Source organism: Schistocerca cancellata, chromosome 4 (genome assembly GCF_023864275.1).
Source record: "Schistocerca cancellata isolate TAMUIC-IGC-003103 chromosome 4, iqSchCanc2.1, whole genome shotgun sequence".
Taxonomy (NCBI): Eukaryota; Metazoa; Arthropoda; class Insecta; order Orthoptera; family Acrididae; genus Schistocerca; species Schistocerca cancellata.
The window spans coordinates 684,277,575-684,291,381 of record NC_064629.1 but is presented as its reverse complement, the minus strand read 5'-3'; the positions used below and the strand labels follow the sequence as shown (position 1 = coordinate 684,291,381).

At 39.0% G+C, this 13,807-nt stretch overlaps 1 protein-coding gene across 3 annotated transcripts in view; it reads left to right on the top strand.

Moving 5' to 3' along the window:
- The window catches only part of LOC126183522 (C2 domain-containing protein 5), a 224,131-nt gene that overhangs the window by 161,318 nt on the left and 49,006 nt on the right, over nt 1-13,807 (top strand). For all 3 annotated transcript variants that reach the window (XM_049925581.1, XM_049925579.1, XM_049925580.1), the window contains one exon: nt 13,626-13,759. In XM_049925581.1, coding sequence (XP_049781538.1) covers nt 13,626-13,759 — 134 coding nt within the window. The remainder of the gene's footprint in view (nt 1-13,625; nt 13,760-13,807) is intronic.

The window sequence follows — 13,807 nt, the reverse complement described above, 5'->3', positions numbered from 1 at the left end:
TTTGTTCTGATCTGCAGAATGTCCCATGTATTTCAGACACTTTTAACAATTAATCATCTAATACCATATTGTCAATTATCTAGATATTCCAATCTGTGGTAATGTTTTAGGGATGTCCATAATGTGGATAATCTTTGGGAAGAATATGGCTGGGTTGAATTCAAATACATATTTCTTAACTGCTGAAAATGAGGGATAAGACTTGCCACTATTAACTTTGTCTTTGAATGAATTTCTATTGGTAATAAACAGTCCAAAAGAACTGATTTTGGGACAGCACTATCTTCCATTTTATCCATTTGAAGAAAACACACGTAGCAAAGACTACTTCAGAAAACATATTGACAGCATTACTTTGGAGGTCAAGTTGGCATTTGATGTGTACAAATGTACAAAAAAATGAGATTACTTTTTGATACTAGTGCAATCTCTGTGCCATACTGCGAAATTTTTACCTATCCCTTGTATATCTAGTCTCTCAGAGAATAATGTATTAGCTGGAATTGTCCAGTTTCAGGTACAATATTTTTTCTCTGCAATCTATTCTTTAGCATTGTTTGTTTCCAACTAGTTAGGTGTCTTGTTTCTGAATTACTTTATGTAGTACACTTCTTACATGAGCATTATTTATTCATTGCAGAATACTGTGGTGAGATGTGTATTATTTGAACCATTTTTCTTTCTTAGTAGAATATTATTTGTGGTTTCATTTTGGTGCTAGTATGACTGTACTGTAATTTTTAAGCATGTTTGGTTATACAGAAAGTGTACTTCATTTTTGCATTACAGTATTTTGTTAATCTTATGAACAAAACATGTTACCTTGTAGAGAAATACAAGACTGGTTTGATGAATAAGATTTAAATTTATATTATGTCTACCCTCTGAAACATACACCACAAGCACAGCATACTGTGTTCATTTTCGTGAAGGTTACTTCTACAGTGTTGGGGCTAGCATTGCTGTCTTCTAACACACGGAGCTAAGGTTTGACTCCTGGTGACCACATTGGATGTTTCTGTGATGGAAATCACTCTGTCTAGTAAGGCCATTTTTCCCCAGATCACTCAACATGGAAACCAACCTGACATCCACCACCTAAAAACTAATCCCAACCTTATACTCTATCTGACACTAGAGCCTCCACCACCGTGGCTATGCCCTGCAGGGATTATCTGGCACAGGGACCCCATCAGCTGTCAGGTATGTCCATTTACAAGCCCTGCCACCATATCTCCTCAAATCCATGTCCATAACAGAACCTCTCCCTTGAGTGTATCTCCCTCGTCACTTCCACCAATTCCTGCACTCCTGCATTTTACATGCTTTCTAATGTATATAAACCCAGGCATCTGGGAGACCTCATTCTTGCTGATTACTGCATCCCCACGGAGAGAACCTCTGCCCTTAGGTACCATCACCTTCACCCTATTACCTGTAACCTACTCTCCTACATTTCCTATGCCAACTACCCACAGTTTCTGTTTCATTATCACCTGTGTCATCCACAATGACAATGTTCTTGCCACTATTGACCTCTTACCATTCCCAATGAACGAGTGGACCCAAACCTACTATATCTTTCTTGGTTGTGATGACCAACTTTATTCTCATCTACAGTCATTCCTTCCATGAAGGCATCACCTGCAAATAAGTCCATGGTACAGCAATTGGCATGTTCATGGCACCATTGTATGCCAGACTATTCATCAGTCATTGAGAGAAAACCTTCCTATCCACCAAAAATCCCAAACCCTTCACCTGATTCAGATTCATTGATGACATCTTCATGATCTGAACCTCGACATATTTTCTTCATACGCTTCAACTGGTCCTTCTCAGTCCACCAAACTCACCTCCATCTCAAGGAAAATTACATCACTACCTCCATCCACATCAAACTTCCAACTAGTAGCAATATCTCCACTTCAACAGCTGCCACCAATTCCACTCAACGGGATGACCCTTCCGTGAAGCTAACCACCAGTGTTCGTCACACCTGTAGTGATGAGTAGTCCCTCTCTAAATATTCAAAGGGTCACACTGAGGCCTTCACAGCCTGAAAGTACTGTCTCCACCTTGTCCACAAACAGATATCCTGTGCCTTGTTTATCCAGTCACCTCTAATCCCCAACATACCCACTGACCAGCCACAATGGAGTATCCCTCTCATGACTCAGCACCACCCAGATTTGGAGCAACTGAGTCCCATTCTCTGGTAGGGTTTTGGCTACCTTTTGTCATGTTGTGAAATAAGAAATGTCCTCCTCCACTATCCTTCAAGCCCTCCTGCAGCAGTATTTGGCACCCACCCATCCCCTGCAATATTATTGTCTACCCCCTCTGCCACCCCTGCTCCCATTCTGTTGCCCAATGGCTCATATACCTACAATAGATCTAGTTGCAAGACCTGTACCTTACATCCTCATATACTCCAGTTTTTGTGTATTGTGCATGTGGGAATTGTCCCCGCAACATATCCTTCATTCCCGTAAGACCCCCCCCCCCCCCCTCCACTTCTCTCCTCCTTTGCCCTTTCTGCCCTCCTGCTCCTTGTTATGGCCTGCCGATGTTGTACCTAACAGCCTATTGTCCTGTCCCCACCATGTCCCTGCACACTCTCTAAGGCAGCACTAGTATCTTCCCCCATCTCCCTCCTCACCCCCACACCACTTCTGTAGCTTCACCACCTCACCTCAGATGCAGTTGCAGTCATGACTTTGTATTTCGAGGCAACAGTCTCTCTCTCTCCCCCCCTCTCTCTCCCTCTCTCTCTCTCTCTCTCTCTCTCTCTCTCTCTCTCTCTCTCTGTGTGTGTGTGTGTGTGTGTGTGTGTGTGTGAGAGAGAGAGAGAGAGAGAGAGAGAGAGAGAGAGAGAGAGAGAATTACACGTCCTTAGCCTTATGAGTGCTTTCTGTTTGAGCATTTAAAGCTTGCCATGGGTGCATCAAACAAGTCATGGAAGAATGAAGTGGTGGGTCATCTATTTACAAGAGTTAATGCCCAGCTTTTGATGGGCTCAATGCTGACACAATGTTAAATATTACTTTTCTCTTTTTATTCACTTTGTAAGTAATATGTAAATGGTGATTAAATTTTATCTTTTTCTTAATCATAAAAACCTATGTATGTTCTCGAATGTGAAATTCCACTTGAATGATCATGTCTATCCCTGTTTTAAATATTGATAATGTTGTTGTTTATACATTAAACATCATTGTGAAGAAACAGAAGTAGACTTACAGAAGCTGAATAACTGTCAAATTTATAGTTAGATGTGATATGTGTTGTTGCCCCTAAAACAAACTTCATTCATATGGAATCTTTCTTTATAACATCTGTCCTAAAACTCTGTAAATGAAAGTTTGAACTTCTTACTCAAAACTTTATGCCTTTCATGCAGTTATTGTGTGTTTAACTTTATGCCTTTCATGCAGTTATTGTGTGTTTAAGTTTCATTATCTACCACTTGGCCTGTAGAAACTCCATCAAATAACCATTACTCCTGTGTAAGAGTGATGTTGTTGGGTTTCTTACATCTTAGTAATATTGTACCTAGTTCATTGTCTGCATCCATAATTTGCCCATCAATTTGCCATTTTGTTTCTTGTCAATGCATGCGCATTTTGTTTGTGTTTGTTCTGGTATTTGCAAGTTCATCATTTGCCCATTGTATTTTATTCTTTTGTTTTTAGTTGCTTTCTTACTGTCGCCCTCTGTGATCATTTTTTGATCTACATAAAAGTTGCTGAAGGTATGTAGGTTGAAGAGTCTGTTTATGAAAGCTAGATATTGAGTCATTAGAAGATGGGTATAGAACAATCACTTGAATTGCACAATACAGGTTTTTTTACTGATTTACATTGTGGAGAAAGTGGAAAGGTAATTAATATATATGCCAGGCAGATTTATTTTTATTTCTGCACTTGGAAGGGCAAAGCTCTTTGTTGTTCAGAAATAAGTTAAAATAATAATAATAATAATAATAATAATAATAATAATAATAATACATACCAACATATGGAAAGATGAGATGATGAGTGATTTTTTTCCAATCTGAGCATTGCATTAATGAGAATAAAGTACGTAATTTTTGTTGACTTGATAAATTTGGAGGCTTTTTATGTACTAATCACTTTGAATATGAGCCATATAGGCAGACCAAGCAGTAAAAACATGCCAATGGTTAAAGGCTGACTACCTGTCTTTGTAGCTTCAGCATGGAACTGATTTAGAATTTTTGAGTAGAATTGATAAGAATTTCAGCTTTCGTAATCCCATACTAATTACAGAAGTATCACAGTTGTGTAGCATTTCTTCATTAATGTCTGGTTCATCACCTTGTGTTGATATGCAGGCCATTAATTAGCTGGAACTGTGTAAAAATCATCAAATTCATTTAAATTTACTTTTATGAATATAATAGAGGGAAACATTCCACGTGGGAAAAATATATCTAAAAACAAAGATGATGTAACTTACCAAACGAAAGCGTTGGTATGGTGATAGAGACACAAACAAACACAAACACACACACACAAAATTCAAGCTTTCGCAACCCATGGTTGCTTCATCAGGAAAGAGGGAAGGAGAGGGAAAGACGAAAGGATGTGGGTTTTAAGGGAGAGGGTAAGGAGTCATTCCAATCCAGGGAGCGGAAAGACTTACCTTAGGGGGAAAAAAGGACAGGTATACACTCACACACACACTTCGTTCCTTCCACATGCATGTTGGTTCCTCCTCTAGTTCCTCCCGAGTCCAGGAGAATGGGGTCCCGCAAGGCTCTGTCTTCAGTGTCTGCCTCTTTTTAGTTGCTATCAATGGGCTAGCTGCAGCTGTGGGAACATCCATATCGGCTTCTTTGTATGCTGATGTCTTTTGCGTATACTATAGCTCCACTGGCATTGCAGTTGCTGAATGGCAACTACAGGGCGCAGTCTTGGGCCATCACACACGGCTTCCAGTTCTCGGCCGCCAAGACTTGTGTCATGCATTTCTCCTGGCATCGCACTGTTCACCCTGAGTCGTGGCTTTATTTTGACGGTGAACCTCTTGCTGTGGTGAAGACGCATCGGTTTTTGGGGTTGCTTTTTGATACCCAGTTGACTTGGCTCCCTCGTATTCGGCAGCTTAAACAAATGTGCTGGCGGCATCTTAATGCTCTGCATTGCTTGAGTCACACCAGCTGGGGTGCCGATCAGTCTACCCTTCTCCGGCTGTATCAGATGTTGATTCAGTCCCATCTCGATTATGGGATCCTGGCTTACGGTTCGGCATCACCTTCCGCATTGCATTTGCTTGACCCTGTACTTCACTGCGGTATCCGATCGCAACTCCACATGAGCCCTGTAAACAGCATACTTGTGGAGGCTGGTGTCCCTCCATTGCGAATCTGGCGCCAAAGCTTACTGACTGCTTATGCTGCACATGTTTGTAACTTGCCTGGACATCCCAATTACCAACTTCTGTTCCCCAACTCGGTCGTCCATCTTCCCGAACGGCGGCCCCAGTCATGGTGTAAGATCGCGGTTTGCATCCGGGCTCTTCCTCTGGGCTTGTGTTTTTTTCTTGCCCTCCTCTTTTCCGGGCCCATTTACATATATCCCCATGGTATGTGCCCTGCCCATGCCCTCGGCTGGATTTGGCACAGGGCCTGTAGGACTCAGTCCCTCCTGAGGCCCTCCACCGCTGCTTTCTTTCCATCCTTGCTGTGTTTCATGGCTCTGACGTGGTCTGCACCAATGGTTCAATGGTTACTGGTTGAGTTGGTTATGCTATTACTCGTGGGGATCATTCTGAACAACGCTCATTGCCGGCTGGCTGCAGTGTTTTCACTGCAGAGCTGGTAGCCATCTCTTGCACCCTAGAGTATATCTGCTCTTGCTCAGCTGAGTCGTTCGTCATCTGTAGTGACTCCCTGAGTGGTTTACGAGCTATCAACCAGTGTTTTCCTCACTCTCATCTGGTGATGGCTATCCGGAAGTCCATCCATACTCTTGCCCGTTGCGACCACTCCGTAGTTTTTGTGTGGACCCCAGGTCATGTCAGCATCCCAGGTAATGAACATGTTGAAATGCTGCCCAAACAGGCTATCAGTGAACCGACCCTGGAGATTGGCCTTCTGGAATGTGATCTCCAGTCGGTATTGCGGCAAAAAGTCCTTATTACTTGGGGTGATGAATGGCGTTCCCCTGCCTTCCCCCAACAAACTCCGGGTCGTCAAAGAGACTACCGGTGTGAGGCGCTCCTCCTTGCGGGCCTCTCGCAAGAACTCCATTGTACTCTGCTGACTATGCATTGGCCACACCTGTCTGATGCACGGTTATTTATTGCGCCGCGAGGACCCACCTCTCTGTTGCTGTGGTTCAGCATTGACAGTGGTCCACATCTTGTTGGACTGTCCACTTTTAACTGCACTCAGGCAGACGTGTGCGGTGCCTGATACGCTCCCTGCACTTTTGACAAATGATGTTGCCATGGCAGGCTTAGTTTTGAGTTTTGTGCGCACGAGGGGATTTTATCGCTCTATGTGAGTGTTTGTCTCTTTTTTTTGTGTTGAGCCTGGCCTTTGGCCTACGGTTTTATATTGAGGTTTTTAGTGTGTCTCTTGGTGGTTGGCTTTCTCTTTTTTTTGTTACCATGGTCGGCCAACCACTGTAAAACTGTGTGTTTTTTAATTCCTCCTTTATGGTGTTTGTCTATGTCTTTCTTGTTCCATGTCATCCCTTTTTACCTCCGTTGCTTGTTTTTATTCCTTGTGGGTTTTCATGATCATGGAAAAAGGGACCGATGGCCTTTGTAGTCCAGTCCCTTCAACCCTCACCATCCAACCAACCACAAGTATTCCTGTTGCTGTACCTCAAACAGTATAAGGGTAACATAAATGATCTTTCACTCATTGTCTGATGACATAACTCAATTAACATTTTATTGTAGGCCCATGTGTGTTTGTATGATTTTCTTCTCTTGCTGCACATACATACAATATTCGTAAATGAGCTTTTATTTCAGTTGCATCTGTCTGATTAGTATCCCTTTCTCTGGAATAATGTCCCTGTACTTCAGGTATCTTTTTATTAATGTACTCAACAATGGTAGAGAGCAGCTCATTGTCAAAAAAGCATTTCCAACATTACATTGGTGTTCTTACATACTCCACAGCTACTTTCACTCACGGTAAGTGACTGACGATGTTTTGTCATCAAGTGCAAACATTTTTTTGGTGGATAAATTTTGACCATTTTGTAGAGTTGTTCCATTGTAGAAAACACTTGTCAATATGATTATCACTGGAATCTGCATCTTTCTCAGTGCCAGTATTTTGTTGTCTTGTTTCCACACTGTCTTCTTTCTATAAATGCCAAACCCATCATCTGAGTGATCATCTTCTTTGAACAACAGCTCTAGTACTATTTCCCTGTCACACTCATTTTCGAGACTGTAGTTCTTCTCTGAGCTCGTATTGGATCTGAAGATGAGTGAATACCTGTTATTGGCGGCTATTACTTACAACTACTAGATTTAAAAAAAAAAGTAAAATATTTACCCATAGTAATGGCAAAGGTCATGGGTCCTCTGATAGACTCCTGCAATACAGCTGTAGTAACAACCCCTTCACTCCAACACTGTACTGCAACTGATGTGTTGTTGATGAGCAAAATATATTTGCATTTAGTTAACTGGAAGGTAGATAGCACCAAAAGCCTGCCAATGTATCTGATGGACAGTACCGCGTAAATAAAGTTTACCTGGCATCTGTGAGATGCCATGTGACCACTCCAGGGTTAAAAGTTAAGTATGTTTGTTACTTCAAAAACACAGCTGTGAGGCTGAGAACATTTCACATTTTCCTTGTATTCTACTATCAATCCACATCCTATGACCTTGTTATGTTTCCTGGTGATTCAACCAATGTAAAGTTAAAATATAACATTTTCTTTCAAGTGGTACAAGGTTAGCTGCCAATTGTTTTATTTAACTCATATTGATTACATTGATTCAGTGAGTTTCACCATTTTGATTTTTAGGTGTAACACAGAATGTTCCCCATAGTTACTCTTGATATTACACTTAACAAAAATCAAAATAGTGAAAGTTAGTGAATCAGCATAATCACATCACGAGGAAAAGAGAAGTGGTTGATATGAAGTTCTCAGGGTTCCAGTCAGGTGAGTTCGTTGAAATGGCATGATATTTCTCCCATCATTTTCTGATGAGTGCCTTTATGAAGCAATTCTGCCAGGAGTGACTCTTATTGAACAGTCATTCCATTTCAGTGAACCCACCTGGCTGGAAACCCAATAACTTTATATTAATCCACATCTAGTTTATGTTTTTGTCTCATATACACAAGATACTGAGGAATATTTCTGGAATAAATCTGAAATGCCTCAGAAAAAAATCATTCAAGGAAGTAGACAGTACTCTGCATGTAGCAATGTGTTCTTAGGATTTGGTGTAGAGTTGTGTGGTGGTCCCTACTGCACTGATGAGATCTGTCATGGTTCAGAGTCATGTTTTCTTTAAGTTTAGTGCCATTTGCGCCCATTGTTTCCACTGGTGCAGTCAAAGCATGATCCTGAGTGTGAATACCAATATCACAGTATACAATAAACACCATCTAGTATGGCTGACTGACTCAGTTCACATAAAATGATGTTCTAATGTAGTCACTATTGATTTTAACATGTGTTGTGACTTCTGTCAGAAATGACTAATTATGTGGCTTTTAAATAGGTCACTGTTTATCTTTCTTAAATGGTGTTTCAGTTGACTTTGCAAAACCTATGCATGCACAGTCACCTTACAATAATTAATCATACGTGTTACATTATTTTACATTACATAGGGTGAATCATATTCCAAGAATGCCTTGGAGAAGAGTTTCTAGGTTGTGAAAAGAAGTTAAATATGTAAATACAGTACTGGTAAAACAGAGTGTATTGAGTTTGTGAATTATATTATAACTAAAAGCATAAATTTTAAAAATATCCCTTGTTTTCACTGGAGTAGGAATTTGCCAAGAGAAAGTTCACTTGTAAACTCTGTTATAATGCCCACATGATGTTGAGTAAGCTCTGGCAGGTTAGTAAATACATGTGTTTTCATGTATGTGACCATTCTGTGCTAATGGTAAACTTTTGAAGTATTGTTAAAATTTAGTCTTTGGTCTTTGTACTATTATTATATTATTTTTGAATAAGAGACATAATTGTCACAACAGAAGAATTATATATGTTGCACAACATTTGTTGTTAGTCAGCTGCCAAAATACGAAGCTCTTTCTAAGAAGTCCCGGCAGGAAGTTATTGGAGTAATACCTGAAGTAATTCTTGTAACCCCATCTCTGTTCTAAAAATGTGGTCTTTTTTAGTTGAGTTTCCCAAAAACTGATTACATAACTCATTTGTGAATGGTCACATGTTCATTTTTAAATCACTCATGCAGTGGAAATGTTGCTGAGGTTAGGCAGTTTGTTAAGTATAGCGTGTTGGTTTTGCAATTTAGGATGTAATCTGTCTGTAGTACCAAAAACTGATTGCTATCTATTCCTTGAACTTCATTGTTTGCATTCACTGTAACAGGATGCTCTGGCATTGTGTGAGCTTTACTAAATAGGCTGTACTGAGTTTTTTCAGGATTGATATTGACATATTTAATTAACTACCCTTTCCTTAAGAGGACGAAGAAGACCACAGACGAAGTAATATTTTCAAAGTTTGTTGAGAAAGTAATGTACTCAGGAATGGTAAGCCATCTCAGCAGTAATGGGGTACTTAGTAAATCACAGTTTAAATTTCAAAAATGCTATTCTACAGAGACAGCAATATACAGTTTTGCTGCCCACATAGTAGAGTCTTTAAATAGTAAAATGTCACCAATAGGAATTTTCTGTGACATATCCAAAGTGTTTGATTGTGTGAACCATGACTTCATATTACAGAAATTATAATTCTATGGTATAAATGGCACAGCATATAAGTGGTTTAAGTCTTACCTCCAGAACCAGAAGCAAAAAGTTTCTTTATATGGTTTAAATGATTTAAGGAAGTTTCCAACTTCATCTAACTGGGGTGAAGTTACGTTAGGTGTTCAACACTGTTCGATCATGGGTCCCCTTCTATTCTTGATATATGTGAATGACCTCCCTTCTTATCTTAAACAAGAAGTTAAACTGACACTGTTTACTGATGATACAAGCATCATTATTAATCCGGTAAAAGGAACTCCAATAGAAAATGATAAAAAAATGTCTTTGCAAAAATTATTGATTGGTTTTCTGTGAATGCGCTTGCTCTGAAATTTGGAAAATAAATAAATAAATAAATAAAAACACAGCACACCCAATTTTCTACTGCAAGGAGTACAGTTCCTTCAATAAATATAACATATCAACTGAAGTTAGTAGCCAGGGAGAGCATACTAAGTTTTTGGGTGTGCATATAGATGATAATGTTAATTGGAAAATTCATATTTTGGCTCTCCTAAAGTGACTAGGTTCAGCAACATCTGCAATCAGAATAATTGCCAATTTTGAGGATATAGAAATTATCAAGCTAACATACTCTCCATGCTTCCACATTCTGATGTCATACAGAGTAATATGTTGGGATGACTCAATACTTAGGCAAAAAGTATTCACTGCTCAAAAGAAAGTGGCTAGAATAATGTGCGGGGTTCCTAGTTGCACATCTTGTAAACATCTCTTTAAAAGGTTAGGAATTCTTACAAGAGCCTCACAGTACATTTACTCAGTTGTTCTCAACAACATGGACCAGTTTAAAAACAACAGTTACATTTATGATTATAATACCAGAAGAAAGAAAGACTTACACTGTCCTCTACTTAACCTATCTTTGGCACAGAAAGGGGTAAAATATGCTGCTGTAAAACTTTTCGATAAATTACCAGATGAAATAAAATGTCTGACAGACAGCAATAACAGTTTTAAAAATAAATTGAAATCATATCTCCTTCACAACTACTTCTATACCATAGATGAAGTCTTGCATAGGGATAAATAAATCTATAGGTATAATGCATTTTGTGCCATTTAAGGAAATGGGGCAGGTAATAAAATTTTAAGCTTTAAAACAGACAAAAGAAAATGAAAAATCCTTCATTCATGTGTGCATTTCTTATGCGTTTGACATGTTCCACATCATAATGGTTACCATTAGATTTATTAATGGAACACGTAACTAACTAACTAACTAGAACAATTTAAACAAAACACACACACACACACACACACACACACACACACACACACACACACTCTCTCTCTCTTTATGTTGTTGATAAGTGAAGAAGTGTGAAGAGGCAGGTATTTTTGTTGTGTGATAAAGAATATTAACTCTTGTATCAATCGAGATATTGAAGCAATTACAATTTTTTAAGTAGAATGATATACGTATTTTAATAGCATCTGAAAGCACTTGAAAGGATGAAAGGATGAGTACAATGATATAATGCTTGTTTTAATTTTGAGATTGAAACTCTTCACAAAAGTATTCAAGAAATATTGTGAAATGGAAAAGCAAGTCGGCCAGAATTGACTATTGCATTGGAAACGTGTTCATTCCAGGCTACATTGTTGTACTAAACCTTTTGACCATTTACTTGTCTGCACTGCAGAAAAAGCAGGAACTGTGTCATCTATTTGCAGGTCATTTCTGCTTCAACATTTTTTCCATGTAGACATGTACAGCAATGGAGAGAAGTTAGACATGCTACTTTTATATGATGAAATGTTAAAGAAATGCTGTCAGGAAGGTATGGCGGTATAGGCATGTTTATCCTGATCCTCACTGTCCATCATGCCAAGCCCTTGTATGAGATATTACGTCAATAAAGTGCGCAGGTAGTGTCATCGTCAAACAGAGGATGAGCATGAAGACTGCAACTGGCTGAACACATGAAGGAGCTGTTCTGGCTACAATGCTTATCAGTCTCCATGGTGGCATGAGACATATTGCCAAGGAATGTGGTATCAGCCAGATGAGTGACATTTGCATGTTGCATCAATATAAATACCACCCTATCATCTGTCACTACATAAGGCCCTCAAAAGACATGACTTCCAACATCGTATAGTATTCTGTCAGTCGGATCTGCAGCACCTGGGAGACAACACTACATTTTTCCAATGTGTGCTCTTTACTAACGAAGCAACATTTGTGGACCATGGCAATATAAATTTATGTAACATGCCCTATTGTGCCATGGAAAATCCATGCCAGCTTTGTCACATACAATTCCAACTATCGAGGAGTGTAAAAGTGTGTGTCATCAAAGGAAATACCATTGTTGGATCTTACATCATCCAAGGGATGTTAAATGGAAATACATATGCACACTTTCTTACAAAAATTCTACCTGATCTTCTAGAAGATGTATCACTGCATAAGTGACAGTGTACATGTTTCCAACATGACAGCTGCCCAGGTGCAGATACTGAATGAAAAGTTTTCTGACCATTCAATAGGACAGAATGCTGTGGTACAATGGCCAGCCAGATTCCCTGATTTGACTACTCCTGGTTTCTTTGTGTGCGGAGCACTGGCCACAACTGCACCAAATGATAAGCACAATTGAATCACCACTGTATGCAATTGCACATCATGCAATGTACTTTCGTCTGTTCGTTTAACTCTCCAATGGTGATTGCAAATATGCCTTGCAGTTGATGGTAAACAATTTGAGCACATGGTTAAGTAAAGTACACAACAACGTTTCATTAAGAAAAGTATGTAGTTTGTTGGTGACATATTGGTAGCCATTCTGAATAAAATGTTTAGTTTATTTAAGTTTATTCTATCTAATTACAATTTCAAGTAGTACCTGTAGACACATTTGTCTGGCAGCATGTGTTTCCTGTTTAAGAAGCATTCCAACACCCCCAGGCAAATACAGGTTAGATTTTTTTTATTTTTTTATTTCAGAGCTAAGAAAGTTACTATAATAGTTTGTTTTAAATTCTGTCAATGGGGCATTTATCATCATGAAGTATTAACAATGAGCGTTTCTGTTTCAGCTTTGACAAATAAGCAGCTCTGGGGAGGGCTTAAATGGAAAACTGCCTGACATAACTGGAGTAGTTTTCACAAAAAAACCTAGAAATATACACATATTTGAAATAGTTTTCCTAAGCCCCATCTGATGCACCAGAAGCTTGCTTATGCCGTAGTTCCACATGCTACAAAAATCACAGCTGACCCTGAAGCTATGTTGTATAAGAAATGAGATTTTATCTTAGTAGCATAGGTCTGTCTTGCTGCATACAGTGATGGCGCATGGCGTGAGAGCTCTGCAACAAACAAACTTATTTCAGTATATCAGTTGATAAATAATTGAGACCATTATCAATACAAAACATTCTGTGCCCCTCAGTGTACTATCAGTTGTGAAAAACCTCATTTTGGTATCTGGAACCATCTGCTATTTGATCAGTGGTCTTTACTAATAAAGTATTTTTTGAATTATTATCCATGTCTTTCATTGCAGTATCTAGCATTTGTTTCCATATTTACAGAATAACTCCTAATGTGTTTGTGCTGACTATTTTTCAATTTTAAGATCTTCATGTACAAATTAAATAACTGTTAAATTAAAATTACTTTCAGACTCTTCCAAAAATGCAGTGTGTTCTGGAATCTTCAGATGGTGATAATGTGCCAGCGTGCAGTATCTGTCACATTCCTTACAGTGAAAGCAGTGTGCCTTTCAGGGTGACAATGATGAAGTGTGTAGTGTGTGGGTGAGTTTGTATATAGCAGATTTGTTTAATTATTAATTCTAGAGCAAT